The sequence below is a fragment of the Cryptotermes secundus genome, unplaced genomic scaffold (assembly GCF_002891405.2).
Source record: "Cryptotermes secundus unplaced genomic scaffold, Csec_1.0 scaffold753, whole genome shotgun sequence".
Classification (NCBI taxonomy): Eukaryota; Metazoa; Arthropoda; class Insecta; order Blattodea; family Kalotermitidae; genus Cryptotermes; species Cryptotermes secundus.
In genome coordinates, this window is record NW_019734367.1 from 515,426 (window position 1) to 535,196 (window position 19,771).

At 36.9% G+C, this 19,771-nt stretch overlaps 1 protein-coding gene across 12 annotated transcripts in view; it reads left to right on the top strand.

The window, feature by feature from the left end:
- Positions 1 to 19,771, top strand: part of LOC111868918 (calmodulin-binding transcription activator 2) — a 444,850-nt gene that overhangs the window by 407,176 nt on the left and 17,903 nt on the right. For all 12 annotated transcript variants that reach the window (XM_023860018.2, XM_023860017.2, XM_023860021.2 and 9 more), the window contains 4 exons: positions 973 to 1,148; positions 2,024 to 2,205; positions 6,912 to 7,057; positions 10,691 to 10,923. In XM_023860018.2, the coding sequence (XP_023715786.1) occupies positions 973 to 1,148; positions 2,024 to 2,205; positions 6,912 to 7,057; positions 10,691 to 10,923 (737 nt within the window). The remainder of the gene's footprint in view (positions 1 to 972; positions 1,149 to 2,023; positions 2,206 to 6,911; positions 7,058 to 10,690; positions 10,924 to 19,771) is intronic.

Sequence of the window (19,771 nt, forward strand, 5' to 3'; positions counted from 1 at the left end):
TTCATCCAAATAGTTTAATTTGGAGCTATGTTCATATTTTTAGAGTGTAAAATGGCTTTCTCTGGAAACATATGCAATAAATATGATTTTTGTGTCAGTAAAATGTAATCTGCATTTAATGTCCCCCCCCTTTCACATAACCCAAATCAATAATCTCAGTGTTAAATTTCCTCAATTTAGTATTTTCTGAAGTTTCATGTTCAAATTCACTGCTTCACAAAGTAACTTTAAATAGGGCTTTTACTTCACAGTTTCCCATTGATTTCAATATGCCGTTCTCTAGTAATGTTTTAAATTGCTCACTTACTTCATTCTTAGATAAAAATATTTCTCTGAGCACTTTGCTTTCAGACAGTTGTAACTTTGTTCTTCCTACAGACTAAGAGACCATGTTATGCAGAATAGATTATTGAAGGTCGTGGTGCAAAGGCTGGTCTAGACCTACCCCTAATGTATTCAAGAGACAGTGTTTCATACTCATTCATAACAGCTGGTAGAAGTGATGTTTTGTGTATCCTGATCATAAATAGGATTTTTGTGGAGGGGGGCACTGAAAAATAACAGTAGCTTGACAAGTTAAATTCTATTTGCAGTCTGCTTAGTCATTTGCTTCTGCGACCAGCATATTGCACTTTCACTGAAAGCTGCATAATGCTTTTATATTTTCTTATTGTTACACGTCTACTTTTCATAATATTATTTGCAAAATGATATATACTAGTTGATTTCCATGAAAAAAATTCACATTTTGCATATACATTTTCTAAAGCTCAAAAATGTGGTACTTTATTTACTGTGGCTTTTATGTGTGTACTGTTGGTAACTGTTGGTTACTGATCGTTACTATTGAATTTTTTAAGGAATATTAATATCATTATTGTTGTAAGTATGGCAGTATAATAAATATTCACCCTTCACTCATTAATTGTCAACTCAGACATGTGTATCTCTTGCTTATGTTTTGTGTGACAGAATGAAAGTGAAGATATGATGCTGGGACATGACTGCAGTCCATCACAGCCAGAATCCCTGACAACAGCCAGTGACTCTCTTAGTGAAGTGTTTATGGAACCATTGCTTATGGATGAACCATCATCATCTTTTGAACCTGTGGAGTTTAACTTTGAATTCAGTGATCACAACTACAGGTTGGTACTCTTATGTGCAGATGTAATGCCCATTCAACTTATGATTCCATTATGAGACTTCTTTGAAAATATATGGAACATTTAGCAGCATAAATCTAGAACAGTTCAGAAGTGTAATGACTTTCTAGGAAGTGGATGACTAGCGTTTGAAGTAAGAAGAAGGGATTTTTCATTTTGCAACCATGTCAAGACTGGTTCTGGGTCCCACCCAGCCTCCTATGCTTTGAATACTCAGGGCCCTTACAGTGAAGTGGCCAGGATATGTGTAGCTGATAACTTATCTGCATTTTGCACTGAGATTAAGAATGCAGTGTAATACCTCTTCCGCCCACCCCACCCCATTATATTCATGGCATGGTGCTTAATTAAGTACAGATACAACTTTATCTTATTATTTGCAGTAAGAATTTTCTTAGACATTATCACATTTTAGACCCTTCTCCTAGTCCCCAGGAAATATGTTAAATGTATATATACACACGCGCACGTGTATTTTTTTTAACTTCTCCTTTTAACAACCTATGAAAATGATAAGGAGTGTAATTTCAGGAAATGTGCACCTGAATTTTCTGACACTTTTTTTAATAAGTTGTCTGTATTTTCTTTATTTTGAAGGACAAATTTCTTGTTTATTCTTCAGAAAACAGTCAGATACTGCCATTAGAAAATAGTTGATAGAGTCCTTTAAAGTACATCTGTGTACTTCAGTGAAGTATCACAGTCATCTTTGATCATCATCAAACCAATTCTGAATAATTTTTTGATCTATGCTGTAAGATGCTTCTCTCACCTGTGTTAAAGTTTTTAAAGTATGGTGGATATGAATTAAATGCAGCATAAAAATAAAACGTAAATAACTTCTGTGTCTTTTTCAGATATTATGATGTTGGTACTCCTAGTTCATCTCTGAGCCCAGCATCATCCAGTTGCCTTCAGTCTCCCTGCTCATTTACTCTAGATTCTCCGTCACCTCCACCCACCACTGCTGATTTCTGTGAGTTCTTCCAAGCCTCTAGCAGTCTGTTTGAGAAGGACTTCTCAAACCTCACCTTATCTGGTGAGTACCATTTATCTTGTTAAGTGGATCCAACATGTAAAGTAAATGAAACCACACATTGTCTGATATACTATAAATAATCAGAAACACAGAGAGCAAAGTTAGAGCTAAATAAAGTAAAAGGTAGACCAAGTTATGTGAGTTAGTGCATTAATTATGAAAAATGAAACTGGTAGAAGATGCACATAAATATATAAAAGTATATTTAAAAAAAATAGGAAGGCATTTGAGCCCATCACGTAAATAAATAAAGAATGGAACTGAATTATTGTTATTTTTATCATCATCTTTTTGACTCCATCATGATCTTGAAGTGTAACTCCTACTGATTACCTCGAGACATGTTTCAGCGCCTGCTAACATGTTTCTGTTGTTTTCTGGTATTGTCTGGACTTCTGAGTCATATGAAGGGACAGGCCTTGCAGTTGACTCTTGCAGTTTTGCATATTTTTAAGAATTTTGTCTTTCAAGGTTCCTTGTATTGTGTTAGTCTGTTGCTGGAATTGTGTTAATTTGCATTTTATGTCGTTTTTCAATATGATATCAGGTAGTCTAAATAAATTAATTTAACTTGTTCTAGTATTTGATTCTCTTTCACATTTTTTCTTCTTTTTCTTTCTTTCTTTTTTCATCAGAAACACATTGCATGTTTTTCTATTCTTGAAATTTTTAAGATTTACATCTTTATTTTTTTTATATTATAAATTTGATGCTCTCTGTAAAAGCCACATTCTGATTTTTTTCATAATTTCTTGATTACCTGTAAAGTAGCCATTGAGCCTCATATTTTTAAGATTACAGTGCTTGTCAGTGTTTGAAGTTATGAATTGTATGAGGCTGTGATTAAACCTATTCCAAAGGAGGAGGATTGTTAAAATTACTGCAGAATTTTATATATAATATTTATTCCAAAGTCAATTATTCAGAGATATGGAAAGTGTCAAAAAATTTACTCTGAGAAGAGGAATAAAGATTCAGAAAGGCACACTCATATTCAAGAAACATTTTTATTATGAATCAGTTTATTTAAGAACACAGTTAATTTAATAAGATTATTTTGAAGGAGATGGCAACCAGAATTGAGTAAGTTCAACCTAGTCCGGGAACTTCCAGNGGCTAACCAGTAGAGAGAATGCACACTCTAAAATTTGTATTTGAACAGAAGAATCCGACAGAAATAAGTATACAGTTTAACTAATAGGACGTCAACAAGGGTTTAGTACAGGTGCTATCAGAAAATTCCTGGACTTTTATTGTTGTAACTGCCTCAGTGGAAGAAGATGAGAGGGGAGGCCAAGGTCACGCTTCCGCAAGACTATTGCATCAGTCTGCCACACTGAGAACACGCATTGCTTTCACATAAGTGTTTTTATTTTTTACTTCATGTTTCATTTTATCCGCGATGAATGACAAAATCGAGCAATGTGTCTGCATCAAGTCTTGTGTTAAGCTAAGTAAATCTGCTTCCAAAACCCTTTAAATGCTTTGTGAGACTTTTGGAGAACATTCTTTAAGATTGACAGTGGTCTTTGAAAAATTTGAGAACTCATCAACGAAAACTGTCACTGAAGAATCCATGAACTCTCAGATACTGTTGTGAACAGTTATGGAGTTTGCCAGAAGATCTTAGCTGAAAATTTTAACATGCACCAAATTGCCACAAATTTGTTCCCTGACTCTTGACTAATGATCAAAAGCAGCAGCGCATAAGCATGTGTCTTGAGCTATGAGACAAGGCTAATGATGATCCAAAATTATCTCTAGGCTCATAACAGGTGACAGAATTTGGATTTACGGTTATGATCCAGAAACAAACTGTGATGTTTGAGAGAAGATATGCAATGAAAAATACCAGAACTCTAGTGCAGCCACAACTGGCTCCATCATGACAACATGCCTGCCCCCACCCCCCTGATAACCATAGAGTTTGTGACTAACAACATGGTTATCGTTCCCCATCTTCCCTACTTGCCAGACTTACCCCCCTGTGATTTCCCAAATTGAAAATGAAACTGAAGGGATGACGTTTTGAAACAGTGTCTGACATCGAAAACAAATCGCAAGCAGTGCTCAACAGCATTAAGGAAAATGACTTCCATAGTGCTTTTGAAGCGTGGAAAAAAAGATGGGTTCACTGTATACATTCCCAAGGAGACTATTTTGAAGGAGATGGCAACCAGAATTGAGTAAGTTCAACCTAGTCCGGGAACTTCCAGATAGAAGTTAATCAAAGCTAATAAATAACATCCATGCAATACAACAGGATGCAAAAAATAAAAATAAAAGTAAATATAACATACATCTGATCCCTGCTTGCAGTGGGACATATGAGAAAAATTTATTATTCGTGTGCTGTATACATTCACTCACTCATTCACTCGTGGAGCTGAGCCCTTCTTGAGATCTGCCAATTGTGCAGCTACTTAAGAACTTGTCAACATTTTATGGAACCCAAAGATTCATTACCGTGTTCACAAGTGCCCTCCACTGGTCCCTGTCCTGTTCCAGAAGAGTCCAATCCATACCATCCCATCCTATCTCTCTGAGATCCATTATAATATTGTACACCCACCTATGCATTTGTCTCCCCAGTGGTCTCTTTCCATCTGGCTTTCCCACCAATATCCTACATGCATTCCTCTCGCCCTCCTTGACTTGATCATTCTAAGTATACTTGGAGAAGAGTACAAGTTACGAAGCTCCTCATTATGTAGTTTTCTCCAGCCTCCCATCATTTCATGTCTCTTTGGTCCAAATATTCTCCAGCACCCTGTCCTCAAATACCCTCAGTCTATGTTCCTCCCTTAATATCAAAGACAAAGTTTCACATCCATACAGAACCACAGGCAAAATTATAGTTTTTTATATTCTAATTTTTATGTTTCTAGGCAGCAGATGACAAGACAAAAGTTTTCTGAACTGAATGGCAACAAACATTACCCAAGTTCAGTCTCCTTTTAATTTCCTCCTGAATCAGGTTTTCACTTTTTATTGTCATTCCCGAATGTCTGAACTGTGCCACATTTTCAGAACATCTGTTACCTATCTTTATGTCATGATTTTGCCCTGCAGTTTGGTGATGAGATAGCGCAACACTTCACAATATACTTAGTTTCCTCTGTGTTTACTTCTAGACCAACCTCCTTACTAGCACCAATTAAAGTGCATGTGTTTCTCTTTATGGTATCTATAGTATCACCCAGTAGATCCACATCATCAGCATAGACTAACAGCTGATATGTCCCATTTAATTTCAGTCCCACCTGGTTTTCTTGGACCTTCCTAATGGCATATTCTAAAGTAATGTTGAAAAGGAGTAGCAATAAAGCATCTCCATGCTTTTGACCATTCTGGATAGGGAAATTATCAGACAAATGTTTACCTATACAGACTTTACCATACGTTTCATTTAAACATATTTTAATCAGCCTAACTAGTTTCATAGGTACCGCAAACTCTACAAGAATATTGTACAATACTTCCCACCTAACTGAATCATAGGCTTCCTTGAAGTCTATGAATAGCTGATGTACTGCCTCATTGTACTCCCGTTTCTTCTCCAATATCTGATGAATGCAAAAGAAAGATCTGATCTCTAGTTGATCTGTTATGTCAAAACCCACACTCATGATCCCACATAATTTCATCTATATATGGACTTGATCTTGAGATAAGAATATTGGATAAAATTTTATATGAAGTTGATAGCAGTGATATCCCCGATAATTACTACAGTCAGTTTTATCACCCTTCTTGTGAACTGGTACAATAATAGACTCCTTCCACTGATCAGGCAATTTTTCCTTATTCAAAATAAAATTAATTTGCTTATGGATCTTAGAACATAATATTTCACCTCCTGCTTGAATAAGTTCTGGTGGAATTTGATCACTACCTGGCAATTTATACCTTTTCAATTTTGCAATAGCAATTTCAACCTCAAAAGGGCTAGGATCAGGTACTCACAGCTCAGGTGTATGTATTTCTATCTGCCTAATGTCATTTACCCTATGTACATTCAATAACTGAGAGAAATAGTTCTTCCACCTATTCAAGTAATCAAAATGTTATGGTGTTTAAAAGTAATGAAACCTGTTTTCAACTAGATTTTATAATACAAGTATATAGTTTTAAGATACATTTTATATTTTATAATACAAGTATATAGTTTTAAGATACATTTTATATCTTGAGGCCTCTTCATATTCATGTTAGTTTCAATAATTTGAAGGAATTAAATTCATTTTGTTTCTGGATCATGTTGGGATTCAGTGATGTGCATATGTTATGACTGTTAATGATTGTTAACATTCCGCAATGATAGAAAGTTTCTTGATAAAGTAAAAAACTAGTGGCTACTCAAGGAATAAACTTTGACATCTAGTTAATTCACACTATGTAAGGAACTAAACATTTACATTGTAAATTGTGTATGAATTGCAGTAAAGTTCTTACCTCTGAATCTAACCAATTATAACATTGTGGACATCTGAAGTATGATACACTGGTTGTTCTGAATACGGAGGCAGCAAGTTCTGCTGCAACACCGATAACCACATATAAAAAGTATGTTTTGTTATAACCAGAAATCCACATTCTTACTTTTCACCCCCAAAGAAACCTCAAATCATACCCAGCGTTCTTAATCCTGGAAGTAGTTTTGAAGTTAAATTGAAACTGATGATGCATCATATTTCTGAAATCAGATCGTGAACAGAGAGAATTGTATGAAGCAGCTAAAATTATCCAGAAGGCATACCGATCATATAAGGGTCGCAAGAAGCTGGAGGAACAGGACAAGGAACGTGCGGCAGCTGTACTTATACAGAATTACTATCGCCGCTATAAACAGGTATGCCAACCTAGTCTGGAAGAGGACTTGGAACTACATATATTTTGAAAATATTGATTTTTCTGACATTGAACATTTACAATACCAATATGTGTGTGTGTGTGTGTGTGCGTGTGTGTGTGCGTGTGTGCATGCGTGCTTGCTTGCATGCACTCAAGCACGTGTATATAATATTACTATAATTTGCCCATGGACACATTTGCATAATATCTGTATAAATTTGATTTTATTTAAGGTTTCTTTAGAAGCCGTGCTAACACAGCCTGTAGTGCGACTGGCTATGAGGTGGATGACTGAGGGGTCAGAATTTGAGTCCTGGTAGAGTCAAGGATTTTCTTTCCTCTAGACTGGCTCTGGGGCCTAGCCTCCTATCCAATGGGTACCAGGTGCTCTTTCTCCAGGTGTAAAGCAGCAGTTGCATGAAACTGACCATTCACATCCAGCTAGTGCCAAAGTAAAGAAAATGTGGATCTATACATCCACTTCCTCATACACCCTCATGGCATAGTGCTTAATTAGTTGAACATGGGGACAACTTTATGTTTTTACCTTTTAAGGTTTATTTAGTGATGCTCTCAGTAACCCATACTGTGTAGTGTTGAATGGTAGAGTGACCTGTGAGTAGTGCATTTGAAGGAAATGGTTATGGCCTAATTTGAGGTACTATATTGGCATTTGCCTGAAGGACTGAGGAAATCCACAAAAGATATCAGGATACTAGGTCCCTGTGTCAAGATTTGAACATGACACCTCCAAAATATGAAAATGAATGCTATTAACTTCCCCCATGACATATATAAAATTTGGTTTTGTTTTTAGATTTGAATCCATGGCAATAAGTGGATGTTTGTAATTGTATGATATTCTATCTCTCTTATTTCTTATAAAATGAATGCAAGGGTTTGAATTCTTTAATCAGATTATTAAAGGAAGGTTTTTTTGTGTTCAAAGTATCATGTTTAATAGATTGTCAAGCTATGTATTAGGTAAGTCAGTAAGTAAGTTACAAATGGATATAGAACTTAAACATATAAGAGTACTGATTTGAAAAATGCCTTTATTTCTCAACATAATCGCCCTGTACATCGAGGCACTTGTCCCATCTTTTCACAAGCCCCTGAAAACCAGCAGCACAAGACTAAGGTCATCTGAAGAACTTTTATATTTTGAATTCTAAGACAGTTGCTTGGCCTTTCAGAGTTTATATGGACCAGGCTTGGTATTATGATATGATGGCTTAAAGGTATGCCTTAAAACAAAGCTAAAGATTTGAGGTTTTCATGGCAGTGACTATGAAGAAAGCAGTCTTCTGGGATGTTGCGCCATGTAGATATTATGTTAACCAACGTTTCGGAGGAACGTATCGCCTCCATCTTCAGGGTAGAAGAAAAAGGAAGAAATCCACGAGCAGAAACGTCAGTTAACACAATATCTACATGGCGCCACATCCTAGAAGACTGCTTTCTTCAAAGCTAAAGATGCCTAAATATAAAATATTTTTGCATTAGGTCAGGAAAAGATGGTCGTTTGTCATTAATTATTGATGTCAGTATGTTTTATGCTTCAATTTTTCCTTTTGTACTACTGGGATGTTTCTAAATCCGTTGATTTCAGATGTGGGTAAGAAACCTCTCCTTTCCTCCTTCACTCTTCTGTATATCACTTCTGGTCTAAAATGTAATGTAATGAAAGCCTCTGAGGGACTCTGATGCTAACTGAGGAATGGTGGAAGTTGACTAAAGAGGTAGTTTTGCTAGGATGAACTCTTAAGTTAAAGAAACAGCCTGATACATTCATTGCCTGGCATTTAAATGGTAGTTATTTTTTTGACTGAAGAAACTCCAATAATTTTGATGTGAGAAACAAACGCTTCTGTCAAATTTGATACACATGTTGATTCCTCAAAGCAGTCAGTGTGAAGATTTGGTGGAAATTTAGTGGAATCTGTTGAAGAAAAGAAAAGTATGTTGGAGTCAAGGCTTGATTTACTCTAAGCTACTGCCAGAGCATTTTTCTCAAATGATTAAGGAAAACCACAGAGGACCTCTGGTAGAATAGCTGACCCAACATGATATGTGAAGCTAGGATCTAGAAAATGCAAAGCAGGAGCACTCAAACTGCAGTGTGTGGTGACAGCTGCTATGTTTGTGAGGTATGTACACGTAGTTCTTATGGCAGTGTCTGTGAGGATTACCGGCTTCTAGACTGTAACCAGAATACTCAGTGTCACGTGCCAGGAGACTGTAATAATCACTGTGTTTATTTATTATTTAATGAAGCCGCCTCAGCTGCATAGGTTACATAGTATAAATGGCTGAATAAATATGAATAGTGAATTGTAACGGATGTGGCCATTTGAGGTACTCTTCTAGCATTTACATGAATGGACTTAGATAAACAAAGAGAATGCTTAGAATAACCAGCTTTGTACTGAGACTAAAACCTGGGACCCACCAGATGTGAAGCAAGAGTGCTTATCACTCAACTGCAGTGTTCATTGTCAAATGTGATTACCAGGTAACTGTGTTAAGTAAATGAGAATCACATTGTATTGTGTTTTTCCTTTTAGAGCAGTTCTTCTGTGCCATAACAATTCATTTTCAGTACTGCTGCACAGAAGAATATCTGTATCTCTTAGTTTTCCAAATTATTCATACATTTAGTACGGTATATCTTTTCCCAGAAAAGAAAAACCTCCATTATAAATACTGTAACAGATTTGATGAAAGGATTACCAGGCAAGGGCTCAGTAAACACTTCCAAACATGCAAGAATATAGGGGAAAATATTTTCTATGTGGTCTGTGCTAAGCAATAGGAGAACAGTGGGGTTATACAGTCCGTTTCTAGACAATGGCTCAGTAAACACATTTCCGCATATCGGACCATGCTATGCAATGCGGTGACATCATCGACAATACAGACTGTGTTTTCTGTGGGGTCTGTGCAGAGTACTTTTAAGAGAAGTGAATTCAGAAGCAAGTTAGTTCAGGGCAGTTGCAAGTCAGTTCTTAGTCTGACATAACCATGGGAAGTTCAAAGTGAAGAAGATTTAGAAGTCAGCCAGTGGGGGCTGAAGATGTGATTTGAAGATGTTATGTGTGCTGTAGTGCAATGATATCTGGAGTTTGACAGTTATACACATAGTTCCTGTGTTAAAATCTGTTGCCAGGAAGAGGATAAGGAAAACTTTGTAGAGGAATAGCCATTGTTTAGATCTGTTACCTAGCAACAACTAGTTAAAGAAGATATAGAAGACTTTATTTATGTGTTACAATTACAGAAATTTTGAAAGTGTTATAATTAATTATAGTTGCAACAAGTGAATATCCAATAAATCAATTCACCAATCCAAACCCACATCTAAAGACACTAATACACGTGACAGTACTTAACATAACATGTCTTCAGAATTTCACATTATGACAGACTATCCATGAACAGAGGAAGTAATTTTTGGATAAAACAGTTGTGTATATAAAAGTGCATATATCTACCAACCATGTATTAATAAGCACTGAAAATCGTATCTTGTATTGAAGGTGGTAGTAATGTGAATTTATGGAAAGCATAGCACAGATGGTGATCATGTCCTTTCTTTTCTTCTGTTTCATGACTTCCTGGGACTCTACAGTATGCTTACTTCAAGCAAATGACCCGTGCAGCGATGGTAATACAAAATGGTTTCCGTTCATACTGCGAACACAAGCGGTTCAAGAAGAGCCAAGAGGCAGCTGTGTGCATTCAGAACTACTACCGCAATTACAGGGAGCAGGGGGGGAGAGGAGGGAGCCGTGAGGGAACACCTAACAATGCTGTGCAGGCTAATACTAACAGCACTGGTAGCACGAGTAGTAGCGGTCTCAAGTAAGTCTGCCAGCCTGCCATGATGCCATCTCTCACAGTTATACTTATATGTCATACTGGAAAACAAATTAGTTACTTTAACACACACACAAGAAAATAGTGATATAAGTTTTTCAGGTGACAAGGCTGATAAATATGTTTCATTTATATGTGTGATAACAATTAGCAGTTAAGCAGCTCTTTCGTTAATGCTGTCATAAGTTCCTTAACTACTGGGAAGCCAGAAGGCAAGTGACAGACTAAATAATTATCTTACTGATTCTGTGAAACAAGAGTCCTACTTGAGAGCTTACATTGCTTTGCTGGTACAGAAATTATCCACATTTTATGGAACCTGATTATTCATTCTTGTGCTCAGTATGGTCCAATGCTAGTTTTTATTCTGAGTCAGTTTTAATCTAGTCTCTACCCTCACACCCTTTGTCTTTAAAATCAGTGTTAATAACATTCTTCCTTCTGTGCTTGAATCTCCTAAGTTACTTCCTTTCTTGGCGGTTTTTGATTGGAATTATTTATCCATTTCTCATTGTGCAGTTGTTCCCATCCTTCAGTTACTTGCTCTTGCTTAGGTCCAAGGATTCTCCTTCACACTTTGTTCTTGAACAGCCTCAGTGCTTTTGTTTCCTCTGACATTCATATTTTGCTTTCTGATGAGCTGCCAGCTTCACACAGACATACTTCAAGCTTCATGTTCAAGTCTGAGTTCTTCTGTTTTCTTTCTTTATTGTCTGCATCCTGTTGTTTGTTACATTGTGGTTTTTTGGTCATCAACATAGCAGATATTTTTTCAAACAAAACCAACCCAGTAACACTGTACTAACATTGGTTTCATTTTAGCACCTGCTATATTTTTCAATCCATGTCTTCAGTCCATGTCTGCATTCATATTATGACAATTCAGTAACAAGTGATGTATTTAAGAAACTGCTTGATGATCCAAACCTGGATCAAAACATATAGCAGATGCTAAAATAAAACCAATGTTAATGCAGTGATTAGGATTGGTTTTGTTTGGAAAAATTTGTTGTGTTCATGACCAAAAGAAACACATTCTGTTTTGTTGCCATAATTGAAATGCATCAAATATACCATCAGGTCCCCCAATTCATCAGAATCCCAACTTTATTAGGAACAAAACTTACTTATGCTGATTTTTTAGTTTGAGAGTTTAGGCTGAATATTTAGCCTCAGATCATGAAAGGAATAACCGATGTTGACATGAAACTATAAAAGGAATGAAAGAAATTGAAAAGTTTGCTTTGCTTTTGTTGTGATATTGTGTGCAAAATGTCGGCTTCATGTGAAATAAAAATTCTTATGAACACATAGTTTGATTTTGTTAAACTCTAGGCAGTAGCTTATCAACATTGTTTTAGTTTTTGAGAACATCTTGAAAGGTTGTCAAGTAAAGGAATATTTTAACTTTTGTAATGGCAATATCGATTACATTGGCTGTAAAAATTTGCACAGCATTCCAGTGTTAAATCCTCTGTATCTTATGTGTCTACAATTTTTTATTGTTATGTAAAGTTGTTCTCTTGAGATAAAGGAGAAGATCTGCACCATTTGGGACAGAGAACATGAAGTATTTCATGCATGAAGCTTATGTATCAGTCATAATGTACATTTTACATTATTTTCAGAGTTGTGGTATATTGTATTTTTTGGTTGTTCTTGGGGTCCGAGTCCCGTGGGACTCACGACCATATTTTACTGTCTCAGATTTGAGACTTCCCTTTTCGTCACCTCTTACAAGTCACAGGGCTGTGGTGGAAGTAGTTGACCCTGCCTCCACATGGGATACCTCACTATGACTCATCTGGCAAACTACTTTACGTTTCATAACTTTGGGAGAACCATATAGAAACCACTGCCTTCAATGGTTCCAGTGTTATGGCGTGAAGGGGGGAGTGGAGGATTCTCTCCACCTCTTCCGCCATCCATGCCGTTGCGCCCTTGGGGAATGACCAGTTGCAAGGCTAAGCGCTTGGTAGTTGTCTTGTTAGCTACCTCTTAGCTGTGAGTTCACAGTATCGCTAACCTGGGAGGTACGGGAGATCAGGAAGTAGAGGGTGTGACTGTGGGGTAAGTCATTAACACATGCATCCCCCTTACTTGGTCTACTTTCATCTACTAATATATACACTTATATACATTTCAATTTCATGGCCGACAGTGGCCGGTTACATACACATTGTAATTCAGATAAAGACACTCTTGGGTTCACTATCCTAGCTCTTGAGGTAGTTCCTACATTCTCACTCAGGGCCTACACTCTCTCTCTCGTGGTTCCCTAACCTTGTAAAATAGCACTTTAATAATACAGCACTTTATATCCATGACTGATATGAACAGTTCAACTTACTTGGTGTAGGAAGCTGATGGTGTCCCCTCTGTCTGGCTCGACCATGGCTCTGGCCCTCCTGGCCTCTGGCTGGCTACTCACTTAACATTTGTACACTCAGATACATGGATAGATCAATTGATCGATAGATTGGTAGATTGATCAATTGATTGATTGAATGAACCTCCTCCAGTTGTGTTAGCTATTTTATAACCTTTTCCCTGCTGACTCCTGTCTTTGTGTAAGCTCCGCCCCTTAATTAGAGCGAATTCTCCCCCAAAGTACCGACGTGGTTGGTCATCTCGGTAGAGAGGGTTGGATCTGCTCAGGCTGTCTCACTGAGTTGGCTCTCTATCTTTTTCCATACAGCAGTCTGTTCCGCGTAAATCAGCAGTACTATGCAATGTGACAGTTTATCACTTACGTTGCTACTTCATGCATTCTGCTTCAAACATTAACCCTTCATCTAACCTTTCTAACTGTGAACCAAAGATAACTTAATACATAAAAGTTACAAAACCCTTGCCAAAATTCTACAGCATTACATCCAGTACTGTGTTTTTCTGCACTGTGATCGATACACTTGTAATACCATGGTAAACAACCCATTTTGTTTACCTAGCATTGCTCAGCAACTGAGTGTTCCAGCTGGTCATCCTGGAAATGTGTTTCAACAGACCATTGCCTAGCAGTGGATTCCATCTCTGATGTGCTTTTCTGACTTCACACTTCTGACATTCAGACATCATGTCACAATATATTTATTGCATGTGCCTATGAATATAAAATCAATGCTTTAGCGGTGTTTATCTAAGTACTTAAAATTTTAACTGAAAGACTCAATTTATGCATTTAAGAACTCACAAGAATTCTTTTTGAAGAATTAGATGTAAATTGTTAGATGCAATTCAGCAACTGAGTCTGGTATCATTGTATGCCTGATGATGACCCAGTATAAGGGTTGGAACATGTATCATCAATAAAAACAAATGTTGATACAATAGTGTCTACTTTATTTTAATTACAGAATATTGTTGTGTAAACTGCATGCTTTTGTATACATTTTATGTGCCTTGTTTATGACACAAAACAGGATGCATACTATTAAGATCTGTAATTTTACATGAATATTTGCAGTCTGAAAAGAATTTGACATTTATATACATTATAGGATGTTTTAATAATGGCGTCAAAGAAATTAAGCATAACGAAGTTGTTTTAGTGGCATATAAATGTAGTACTGAGGATGGCATTATAATGGTAGCTTCCCACTGTCTCCCTGCCTGCTTCAGTGTGGTTGTGTATCTTCGTGGTAGTTCAGATGTGCTCGTCTTGGTAACTGTGCTGTTAGTTTTGGGATGAACTGTGTATTGAAGAAAGAAACTCTGCTTGAATGTTGTCATTTTGCTTTGACTGTGAATGTTTTTTTCTTTACTCTTTTAGGGTGTCTTCATTTATTAATTCCTAACATAGAAGCCAGAAAATAAGAAAAAAAGTGTGCTGTATTCTTTTAGATAAAGGATAGAGTACAAATATTATGTTTTTGGACATTATTCATTGTCCTGTCTTTATCTAAAAGCACCATTCTCTTTATTTTTTGAAACACAACAATTTGGAGAATGCATTCTGTCTCCTTCAGGTAAAACCTCCTCAGTTTGGCCCAACTGATAGAGCTAGTCCCTATCTCCAGATACCTGTGCCAGCCCGAAGATATGGTATACAAGCCAAGGATAGAGTGTCTCTAATTTTACTACTTTGCATTATGCTATAGTGTAAAGTACAGTAAGACTTCACTGATTTGGAGTCATTGGGACCGTTGTCCAAATTATAGAAGTGCTACTAAAAGTACTCGTATATTCAAGGAAGCTATAAAATGGCTTCTCATATCATTTTAGGCAATACAATTTTACTTTGAAACTTAGATCACCCATTGTAAAATAAATTTACTTGTTATAAAATGTAAGAATGTAAATTTTGACATCAGCCTTAAAAACATTTTAAGTGGCCTGTATGCTTAGGATTATTGAGAGTGAATTTAAAAAATTAAGTTATTTTGATTTTTGTTCCTCTTTTGTACTGTTCTAATGCTACATGCAGCAGTTTGCAATCACTGTGATCATCAAGGTCATAATGCACAAAGGAACAGTTGGCTGAATTATCACAAATTTTGAATTAATGGGGTTTTGCAAGGGGTAACTGAAATTACTTTAAGTGGTCAAGTGATGAGGAATGAGACTCAGGCAGTGTTACTATAGATTGTCTCATGCTGTTTGCCTTGCATCACTTTGACTGCAGCTAGACTCCCTCTACTATATATCAGTTCCCCTTGTGTTTCTGTTGTGGTAAAACATTAAGAAATCTGGTCCATGTTCTCCTTTACAGCATTGAATTGAGATCATGAAATATACACGGTGGGTTTTTCTGCATGATACTTACATGAAAAATAAATCATACAAATCAAGTAAAAGAAAATTCTGCTGTATTTATCCTCGTATTCAAGGTGCAGCTTCATCAGCAGTTTTTGAATTTGTCAGGAAAGTGCTTTCAACTGGGTGTATATTGGCCAAGAAATACACTAGACAGAATACTGTGCTAACTGAAGAAATGCTTCATGAAACTGGATTCCAAATAGAAGATTCACCTCAAAAATCTCTGACATGATTGGCTCAACAGTACAGGTTCCAATGACAACAGCACGCAGAGCAACTAAAAAGTCACATCTCCTGCATGTAAGATCAGACAGTTTCAGGCAATTGAAGAAGATGATTATGAGAGGAGAACACACTCTTATAACTGCTTTTTGTGGGCAGGACAGTGTGCTTGAACTGATGAAGGTTGGGGCAGTGTTAATCTGGCACATGCTTTTGAAGTATCTGAAGAGTTCTAGTTTCTGGGATATAATGTCATGTAGTCCGCTGAAAGTCAGCTGATGTTTTGGAGGACTATGTCACCTCCATCTTCAGGGTTGAAAACTGAGCCATGCAAGAAACAAGAAAAAAGCATGTGGCATGTACCTCTTCATGATCAGAAGATTTATGTGTGTTGTGCCATTACTGCTATGTGAGTAGCAGGACCCATATTTCTTGAACAGATTTCATTCAGAGCAATATGTTAGTGAAATTCTTCAGGCCTTCTTGTAAGAGTATTATAGCAGAAGAAAGGGTCTGTGGTTAAATCTATTAATATTTTAAATGAAGTATATGAAGACAGACTGACACATTTTAAATTGTGGGCACTAAAGTTCTTCTAAACAGTTCATTTACTGCAGAAATGCATGTCTGTTATAATGTTCATCATGTTGGATGAGTTCTGAGGCTCTTTCTCTCAGCAGGCAACAGCCAAAGTTCAATCCAGCTGACAGGCTGATGGTGAGTGAGTCAGATGTTGATGTACGCGTGCGTACATATGAACGTTCACCTTATTTTTTTTTTTTTATTGGGTAAAAAAACTAGGATACAAAAGTGGCCTAGGCAATGCCCATCCGGCCTTCTGTAGCACATTCTAAAAACTTCTCTTTCTGTAGTAGCGGTGGGCCCGCGGTTAATTCACATCTTAGCATAAATTTGAGAATGTTGTGAGTGGTCCGTGCCATTTCCTCTTGTTCTTTCCTTACGTATCCGTTTTAAATATATATGGGAATGTTGTTTATGAAGTAGCAGACGCCTTGCAGAAATCTCTTTTCTTCTAGCCTCAAGAGCTCTGTGACTGATTTTGGGTAGTTCTTTTTACTGTTCTCGGAGAGGATGCCCATCATTATTGCCCTTTGGTCGTCACACTGTTTGCAATCCCAGAAAATATGTTCCTCCGTTTGCAACCCGTCACCACATTCACATTCGGCCGTGGGCACAATGTTAAATCTGTTTAGACTTACTTTAAGACTGGTATGTCCTGCTCGCATACGGTTTATTGACACGAAGGCACGGCGGTTCATTTTTATCTGACTAAACCACGGAGTAGAGCCTTTCCTATAGTACCTTTCAAAGTAGCGTTCTCCCCTTTCTTGTTTGGTGTTTTGACAAAAGCTGTGGAGTTCTTCTTTCCCTTTCATTTTCCACTCGGTTTTAAGATCAGCCACGGGTAGTAGTAGTTGGCTATCTCTGCCTTCTTTAATTGCTAGCTTTGCCTGCGAGTCGACCCTCTCATTAATTTCGACTCCACAGTGCCCCGGGATCCAGTAGAATTGGATTTTTTTCCCTCGTGATTCGAGTCTCTCTGTTTTATCCTTTAGCATGTGGATGATGTGCGATGCGTTGCTTATTTTAGTGGGGTTACCAATGCTTTGTAACACGCTTGCCGAGTCCGAGAAAATCGTGAAGTTTTGCCCGGATTCTGTTTTTTCGATGATTTCTAGTGTTTCGGCAATTGCTAATGCTTCTGCAGTGAATATGGACGCTATCTTGGATATTCTGAATTTCATTCGACGACCATCGTTTATATCTATCAGTGCCAATCCTACAAAAGGCTTGTCCACCATTTTTGAGCCGTCCGTGGCGAAACTTTTGCTGGTCCTAATTCTTTCTTGGAATATCTTGTAAAATTCCTTGTTATGATCTTCTGTTTCCTTTATTTGTCTTCCCTCATCGAACGATACTCTAGCCTCGTAGAAGAGACTTTCGTACGTGTAGTCGTAGGCCATGGGACAGTTCCCTAACGTTCACCTTACTTTACTTGTAACACCTGATGACATCTATTGATGGAAATGCTGTACTATGTGATTAACATCAAGCCACTCTCTTTGGCTGTGACAGTTTTAATGTAAATATCCTGAGATGATTTAATCAGCTCATAATGTGCCAGGGGGTTAAAGGTAGAAAAAAATATCAATTCATGCATTTATTCTCATTTGTTTCACTTTCATAATAGCAGTGAGAATATACAGCTGTCCTTGGAATTATTGATTTTTAGATATAATTGCCCTAAAATAACGATGCTTTTCCATTAGTTAATACTTCATTACCATAGGATCTTTGTTTTCCCACTGATGATGTCTTCTCACATTTTGACAGCGGTTTTTATGAACTGCATTTACTTACTTGATTATCCTGAAGTGTTATGTTGAACTATACAGAGCAGCTGCAGGATCAACTACATGTCACTTTGCTTGGTTGAATATGTTTAAAATGAAATTTAAAACAGTATTCTGTAAGATGATGCACAACAGTAGTCTTACCTGTATTTCTTTCAGTTGTGATTTGTACTGAATACTGGAATCAGTATAACAGTTTGATTTTAACAGTTAATAAGAAACAAGACTGGAAGGGAAAATTTTTGTGTACATTCCTTGTGTTCTGGTGTCACCTGCCTGTTTTTGATATTCGTACAGTGCAGTCAGAAATCTATTGCCAGTAGAGCTGATCAGTAGTACATACATTACAATATTTATAAATAGAATTATTCTTTCCTTGCATATAATTAAAATGTATACCACACAGAAAAGTATTTAAAATATAAATTACTTATCTTCATGAGCTGCATTTATTATGCTATGTGGCACATTATTGAGGAATTGAGTAAAGTTTGGTTTGAGTTTCACTTAAAATAAGGTCTGTAGTGAACAGATAGCAAAATGAAATTCTTCTGATAACTCTCAGTGTTTTATATATCCTCTCTATCAAATTTCATAAAACTCTGTTATCTGGTTTGGAAGGTGAAACATAGAAAGGCTTACGGAAATAACATCCAATTGTATTGCTTTCACTTTATGGACAAAGAACAGATAAAACCCAAAGAACCAGTGGCAGATAACGATCTCCTGGAAAGTTTACTCCACCTAACTCAATAGCTTCATGAAGTCGAGCCCTTCATGAGGATCCGTCAACTGTACAGCTACTTAAGAACTTCCCAACATATTATGGAACCCAAAGGTTCATTACTGTGTTCACAATAGCCCTCCACTGGTCCCTATCCTGAGCCAGATAAATTCAATCTATACCACACCATTCCATCTCTCTAAGATCAATTTTAATATTATTCACCCACCTACTTCTTGGCCTTCCTAGTGGTCTCTTTCCTTCTAGCTTTCCCACCAGTATCCTATATGAATTCATCTTCCCATTTGTGCTATATTCCCTGTCCATCTCATCCTCCTTGGCTTGATCATTTTAATTATACTTGGCAAAGAGTACAAGTTATAGAGCTACTCATGCAGTTTTCTCCAATCTCTCTTCAGTCTAAATATTCTCCTCAGCACCCTGTTCTCAAACACCCTCTGTCTACATTCCTCCCTAAATGTCAGAGACAGAGTTTCATACCCATGCAGAACCACAGGCAAAATTGTAGCTTTGCATATTCTAATTTTAATATTTTTAGACAGGAGATGAGAAGGCAAAATATTCTGGACTGCATTGTAGCAAACATTACGTGAATTCAGTCTCATCTTAATTTCCTCCTGAATAAGTTATGAATTATTACTGTTGTTCCAAAATATTTGAACTATGCCACATTTTGAAAACGTCTGTTAACCATTTTTATGCCATGATTTTGCCCTGCATTCTGCTGACAAGA